Source organism: Mauremys reevesii, linkage group 15, assembly GCF_016161935.1.
Source record: "Mauremys reevesii isolate NIE-2019 linkage group 15, ASM1616193v1, whole genome shotgun sequence".
NCBI classification, from domain to species: Eukaryota; Metazoa; Chordata; order Testudines; family Geoemydidae; genus Mauremys; species Mauremys reevesii.
This window is the reverse complement of record NC_052637.1, coordinates 11,193,285-11,200,565: the sequence shown is the minus strand read 5'-3', so window position 1 is coordinate 11,200,565 and position 7,281 is coordinate 11,193,285. Positions and strand designations below refer to the sequence as shown.

The window sequence follows — 7,281 nt, the reverse complement described above, 5'->3', positions numbered from 1 at the left end:
GCAAAGCTGAGCCCAAGTCTCCTGAACCTTAACCCCAAGGCTAAGAAGCAGCTCCATAGCTGCGGTTAATTGGCATGACTCCGTTGACTAGAGAACCTCGGGAGGGGCTTGTTCTTTCCACCGGGAGTACCTGAGTAAGAGCTGAGGGCCAGGTTTTAAAGGCACTGAGGCACCTGGGTGTCTGGCCCTCAGTAATCACTGAGTCAGGGTCTCAGCACTTGTTTCTTTATCCCTTCCCATTAATATCCATATTATTATCCCCAGGGCCCCAGGGTCTGTGTGTAAGGCACGAGCTGCCTCCATGGAAGAGGGGAACCGCAGCACTGTGACCGAGTTCGTACTCCTGGGACTGACCAAGTCCTCGGAGCTCCAGCTTCTCCTCTTTGTCATCTTCCTGGCTGTGTATGGTGCGACAGTGCTGGGCAACCTCCTCATTGTGGCGCTGGTGGCCTATGAGCCGCAGCTCCACACCCCCATGTATATGCTGCTGGGGAACCTCTCCTTCCTGGATTTCTGCTACTCCTCCATCACTGCCCCCAATTTGCTGGCAGGCTTCTTCCTTCCAGCTCAGACCATCTCCTATGGGGGCTGCATGGCCCAGATCTTCTTCTTCCACTTCATCGGGGGCATCAAGATCTTCCTGCTCACCATCATGGCCTACGATCGCTACGTGGCTATATTCCATCCACTGCGCTACATAGCCATCATGAACCAGGCTGTTTGTGTGGGGCTGGTGGGGGTGTCCTGGGCCGGCGGCTTCATCCATTCCATCATCCAGGTCTCCATCATCGTCCAGCTGCCCTTCTGCAGCCCCCATGAACTGGACAACTTCTATTGTGACGTGCCCCAGCTAATCAAGCTGGCCTGTGTCGACACCTTTGCTGTTGAGCTGCTGATGGTGTCCAACAGTGGCCTGATGTCTCTCCTGGGCTTTCTGGTGCTGCTCGTATCCTACTCTGTCCTCCTGGCCAAGCTGAGCACACGCTCCAGTGAAGGGCGGGCTAAGGCGCTCTCCACCTGCGCCTCCCACCTCACCATGGTGACCCTGATCTTTGGGCCTTGCATATACATCTATGCCCGGCCCTTCTGCTCCTTCCCCATGGATAAGGCTGTTTCTGTTCTCTATACAGTTGTCACCCCAGTGCTGAACCCTGTCATCTATACCCTGAGGAACAAGGATGTGCAGCTAGCTGTGAGGAAGCTCAGGAAGTTACATTTGTGACACCCGGGTTGGGACAGCAGGAAAGGAATGGGATTTTCCATCACACCTTCCCCCATCCCCCTGTGTGCATGTGGAAATACACCTGGAATAGGAGCACAAGTGCTGCTCCTACAAGATGGGAACAGAACTTCTCCAACTTGTCCCACAGCAGTTCCAGTGCTGCCCCTAGTAGATGGGACAGGATCTGTCTCCAAGGAAAGTCAAAATTGTAACAAAAGTGCCGGGGGGCGGGGCGGGGTGGGAGACTGGATTTTGGGACTGGAGCTGATCCAGGTTTTCACCCTCCTGAATGGAACTGGGACTTCCTTGTATGCTATTGGCCCTGTACCGTGGAGATGCAGGTGGTGCACCCTATTGGTTGGAATTGAAATTGCATCAGCCTGTGTCATAGACCTTCTAGAGCAGTGGTTCTCAAGCAGGGGTACGCATACCCCTGGGGGGTACACAGAGGTCTTCCAGGGGGTACATCAACTCATCTAGATATTTGCCTAGTTTTACAACGGTCTACATAAAAAGCACTGGTGAAGTCAGTACAAACTAAAATTTCATAGAGAATGACTTGTTTATACTGCTCTATGTACTATACACTGAAATGTGAGTACAATATTTATACTCCAATTGATTTATTTTATAAATATATGGTAAAAATGAGAAAGTCAGCAATTTTTCAGTAATAGTGTGTAATAACACTTTTGTATTTTTATGTCTGATTTTGTAAGCAAGTAGTTTTTAAGTGCGGTGAAACTTGGAGTATGCAAGACAGATCAGACTCCTAAAAGGTGTACAGTACTCTGAAAAGGCCGAGACCCACTGCTCTAGAGTGGAGAGTCCCTACTGGCTGGGGTGAGAAGTGCTCCTCCATGTATCATGGGCCCTACGGTGCACAGGTGGAAGTGGCTGAGTCTGATTATTTTTGCATCCATCTGATTTGGCTACTAGCCCACAGCTTTCTGGTAGGTTCTGGAATGAAGCATGCTCAGCCAGAGTGTCATCCTGCCAGGGGAGAGATTTATTACAGTATTGAGGTCAGCAGCTTGTGGCCTGGGCTAAGGAGCTCTGGGCTCCAGTCCTAGCTCTGCCACAGACTTGCTGTGTGACATTGGGCAAGTCCATTATGCTGGGATTTTGAAAGAAGACTAAGGGAGTTAGGTGTCCAAATCTCATTGGCTTTGGGGTGTCTAACTCCCTTGGGCTCCTTTGAAACTATCAGACTTAATCTCTCTGTGACTCAGATTCCCCATCTGTAAAATAATCTTTCCTTTGTCCTATTAAGACTAAAAACTCTCCAGAGCAGAGACCGTCCCAGATTGTGTGTCTGTGCAACGCCCAGCACAATGGGGGCCTGATCTCAGTTGGGGTCTTTGTAGCTGTATGGGGAGACTTTGGCAAACCCGTAAAGTGCTCGAAACCACTATGACTTATTGTTAAAGGCGGCCTAGTCAGCAAGCTGTAAACTATCTGGACAGAGCTCACGGGGTGAAGCAGGAGGGACTGGGTCACCAGAGGTTCAGTCCAGGAGGCGATGAGTCCAGGTGGCCTCCCCAGAAGGAAGAGTGAGACCCTTTTGGGGTCTGGCCCATCAAAGGGGGTCCTGCAAGGGACTGGTCCAAAGCTGGGGGCACAGCATCGATCCTATGTATTTGGGACAGTATGTGTGTGAGGCTGTTCCCCCTGCCGGAGGCTCTGGGATCTGCTGTGCATTTGTGTGTGTGTGTTTTGTTGTTGTCCCCTGCTCAGTGTGTGAGTGCAGGTGCATGCATCCCTGCTGTCCTCTTCTCTCGCTCGTTGTGTGGGTGTGTGTGTATATTTTCCTTCTGCGCCCTCTTGGAAGGAAGGACACCTGTTCCTTGTGAGTGTGTGTGTGTTGTGGGGAGAAGTGCAAGTTGCTTTGTGATGCATGGACACAGCTCAGTTCTGGCCTGGGACTGGCTTGTGTAGTAAGTGCAGGCCCTGATAAAGGCCCAGTATGAGGCCTGAACTAAAGTAATGGTCAAGACTCTGCTAACATAAAAGCAAAGTTAAGCTGTGAGCCAGAAGCCAGCTTGGTTCACAGAAGCTGCCACGGAAAGTGCTGATGCTGCAGAAATACATATTTACCTAGCATACCAAAGGATAAACACAGCATTAGAACATATTATACTGAAACATTCCATAGATAATAAAAGGACAGGCCGACCCATCCCAATGACAGGGGCAAAAGGGTAAAATGATGGATAGAGTTGTTTTGATCGAACCAACATGTACAAGGTAAAAGGCGGTACCTAAATACGTAGAGGGGTTGTACCTTGCTACGTAGAAAGGTGGCCCCTCAATACGTCAGGTGTGATGTGTAACTTGTTTGTATCTGTGTATAAGAATGCATCCCTGGGGCGGTGTCTTTGTCCGGCCGAGGGGGCAGTGGAAATTCCCGCCACTGACTGAGCCGGGTCCATTGCCAAGAGGCACTTTCTCGTAGTATGCCCTGAGTTAGGCTAAGAAACCTACAGGAATCTGCAATTGTGTCCGAGGTCGCAATAAACCTAGCCAACGTGGCTTTGCATCTTACTGTACTCTGTGGTTATTGGGGGTTCTCGTCAGGTCTGCTGTGTCAGCTATCTGCGCAGAGCTGGGGCAGCACACAGAGGGAACTCACGCACGCAGCCGAGTGATATCAACAAGGAGAAAGCAGAGCACCATACCGGTACTACTCTGATAACACTTCTGACAACAGCTTGCCAGGGGCTGCTGCAGCTCAGTACTCAGTAGAAATACCAGAGGTTGAGCTCTGAGGATGCAGGGCCCCGGCCAGGGCCAGGTGATGGGAGCACTGCAGGAGGAGAGCTGCAGCTCACAACAGTGGTGCATTGACAGAGCACTGTATGTGTGTTTGTTGGGGGAGGGGGACGGTGAACTTGGATTGCAAAGGGTCAGGGTGGAGGGGAATTGTCAGCGCTGTGTGTTTGTGACAGGACCGCAATGATAGCTCATTTCTGTGACATATCGGTCGAGCCGGGTAGCAGCGTTATGACAGGCACAACGGGGGTATTGTAAGTCAGGGCTGAGATCTGTCAGCAGAGCTGTAAGGGAGGCAGCGCTGGGACAGCAGGGGGCTGCGGGTCAGGACTGAGGGGCACCAGCACAGCTGTGTGTGTGTGAGCCCAGAGATGGAATGGGGTGGTGGAGAAGGGGGCTGTGGGTTAGCACCGAGGACATCGGCAGAGCTGGGGGTTATGGGCAGGACAGCAATGACCGTCAGTCACTGAGGCCTAGAAACCTGGAATTGCCTTTTGCTCATTGCCCCTGGGTCCTGCTGCCTTTGCTAACCTCATGGGAAACTGAGGTTTGTTTACGTGTCTGTTTCACTGCAGCAACACCCCCCAACCCCATTACTTTCCCTCACTACCTGAGAGGGTCTAATGGAATTTACGAAGGGAGGGATCACCTGTCACAGGTGCTGGGAATGAACAGCTCGACCCCTTTGGCTTTCCCATCAGGGCTATCTGCTATAGGAAAAGACCCGTCCCTTCCTTTGTGTAACTTTAATCAATGCCTCTGACTTTCTGTTCTAATCAGCCCCCAAGAGACTGCTACAGAGACTGGCATTTCCCGGCAGCGTTGCCATTCTAATGGCCCTCGGCGGGACCCATTAAAACAAGTAACTTTGTTTCTGCTGCTGGCCTGTAATTCCTCGAGAGGGTTGTCAGCTCTCCAGGCCAGGCCCAGCCCTGTGCTGGGCTGATCCCTTCTCAGAGCGCTCATTAAGGCATGCGAAGTTGTAATGACCTGTGTGTCCTCCTGTAGGTCTCTAAGCTGCAAGGCTAATTGGAGAGAGTTCTTTTTAGAAGGAGCTTTGCTAACAGGAATGGTTTTAACAAGCACATAATGAAGCAGGCTTTTTTTTTTTTTTTTTTTTTGAATGATTATTTTTGTCCTAAGCAGGGTGTTAGTGAAATAACATATTTCAAATGAAATTGATCCAGGTTGTGCAGAAGGGCAGTATCGCCTCCTACAACACCCCCTTGCAGCTAAGTGTGGCTCTGCTGTGCGCTGCCTCAGTTCCACCCCCCCCAAATGAGATCACTTAGACTCATAGACCCAAGGCCCAAAGGGACCATCATGATCATCTAGTCTGACCTGCTGCACATTGCAGGCCACAGAATATCTCTCACCCACTCCTGTAACAGACCCCTAACCTCTGGCTGAGTTACTGACATCTTCAAATCATGATTTAAAGACTTCAAGTTACAGAGAATTCACCATTTACACTAGTTTAAACCTGCAAGTGATCCATGCCCCATGTTGCAGAGGAAGGTGAAAAAAACCAGGGTCTCTGCCAATCTGACCCAGTGAGAAATTCCTTCCCAGACCCAAATATGGTGATTAGCTAGACCCTGAGCATGTGGGCAAGACCCGCCAGTGAGACACCTGGGAAAGAATTCTCTGTAGTAACTCAGAGCCCACTCCATCTTGTGCCTCATCTCCAGCTATTGGAGATATTTGCTGCTAGCAGTTGCAGATCAGCTCCATCGTAGGCAGTCCCATCATACCCTCCCCTCCATAAATGTATCAAGCTCAGTCTTGAAGCCAGTTAGTTTTTTTGCCCCCACTACTCCCCTTGGAAGGCTGTTCTAGAACTTCACTCCTCTGATGGTTAGAAACCTTTGTCTAATTTCAAGCCTATATCCATTTGTCCTGGTGCCAACATTGGTGCTTAATGTAAATAACTCCCTCCCTGGTGTTTATGCCTCTGATGTATTTGTAGAGAGCAATCGTATCTCCCCTTAGCTTTTTTTTGGTTAGGCCAAACAAGCCAAGTTCTTAGAGTCTCCTCTCATAAGGTAGGTTTTCCATTCCTTGGATCATCCTAGTAGCCCTTCTCTGCACCTCTTTTGGTTTGAATTAATCTTTCTTAAACACGGGAGACCAGAACTGCACACAGTATTCCTGATGAGGTCACACAAGTGCCTTGTATGATTGTATTACCACTTCCCTCTCTCTACTGGTAATACCTCACCTGACGCATCCTAGGACTGCATTAGTCTTTTTCACTTAAACAAGGAGACGCCAACCACTCAACTCCACAGCAGAGTCTCTCCCTTTAGCAGCGCTTGTACGAGAGTTTAAGGCTCTTACCTCAAAGCCCACTTAAAACTTCGAAGGCCTAAAACAATAGCCCACGTATGAAGATACAAACATGGGAGGTCAACACATACAGACACCCCCCCCACACACACACACATAGTGAACACACAGGAAAACATATTAGGCATAAGTAAATAAATGCAAAATCCCACTAACACATACACAATGAAATAAATCAGTCACTCCCAGGGACAATGATCTCAAGCCATGTAGCGTTTCACTCAAAGACGTGACATTACACGTGTTCCCACACCTCCCTTGGAATTAATCACATATATATCGCTAGGATTTAATTCTCTATTCAACTTAGTTCACAGCATCGTCAGTGTATTCGTAGCAAGAGAGTCTCTCCTGATTCATGCCAAGGAGAATAAGGACACTTGGTTTAAATATCACCAGAACTTGCGCTGATATAAACCAGAATAAATTATCTCATTTCCCCAAATCCTGTCCCTCTGCTGCCTCCTAGTGCCCATTATACAGTGTAGCTGCCCCTTCCTCACCCCACCCTCTGCTGCCCCTAGTGCCCATTATACAGTATAGCTGCCCTTTCCCCACCCTTCACCCTCTGATGCCCCTAGTGCCCATTGTACAGTACATTTTAGGAGCGTCTGAGTACCCCACTCACATTTCCTGAAGGCCAGTTCTAGACAGGTGGCCACCTCACTCTCTTGGACATTCAGACACCCAGACAAAGCCCAGAGGAACCACTCCCATTTATATTTGGGGAACACAATGAGCAGTGAGGGCTCCTGTGGGGCAGAGGAGAGACCTCCAGGGACGAGGTAACTGGCAGACGGCCCCCGCGAGAGCGGAGAATGTCGGCAGGTGCCACTCTGCCTTCGACAGAGTCATTTCCACTTGAGCAAGCGAGACTCTACAACCTCCAGGTGCCTCTTTTGACAGTGGATGGTGACCCTGACACCAGGAAAGACCCT

The 7,281-nt window shown here is 49.8% G+C and overlaps 1 protein-coding gene across 1 annotated transcript; it reads left to right on the top strand.

Annotated features, from left to right (window-relative positions):
- Positions 1-301: 301 nt before the first annotated feature.
- LOC120383661 (olfactory receptor 4D5-like) lies at positions 302-1,222 on the top strand. The gene has a single exon (XM_039501828.1). The coding sequence runs from the start codon at positions 302-304 to the stop codon at positions 1,220-1,222; it is 921 nt and encodes a 306-aa protein (XP_039357762.1).
- The last annotated feature ends 6,059 nt before the right edge of the window (positions 1,223-7,281 follow it).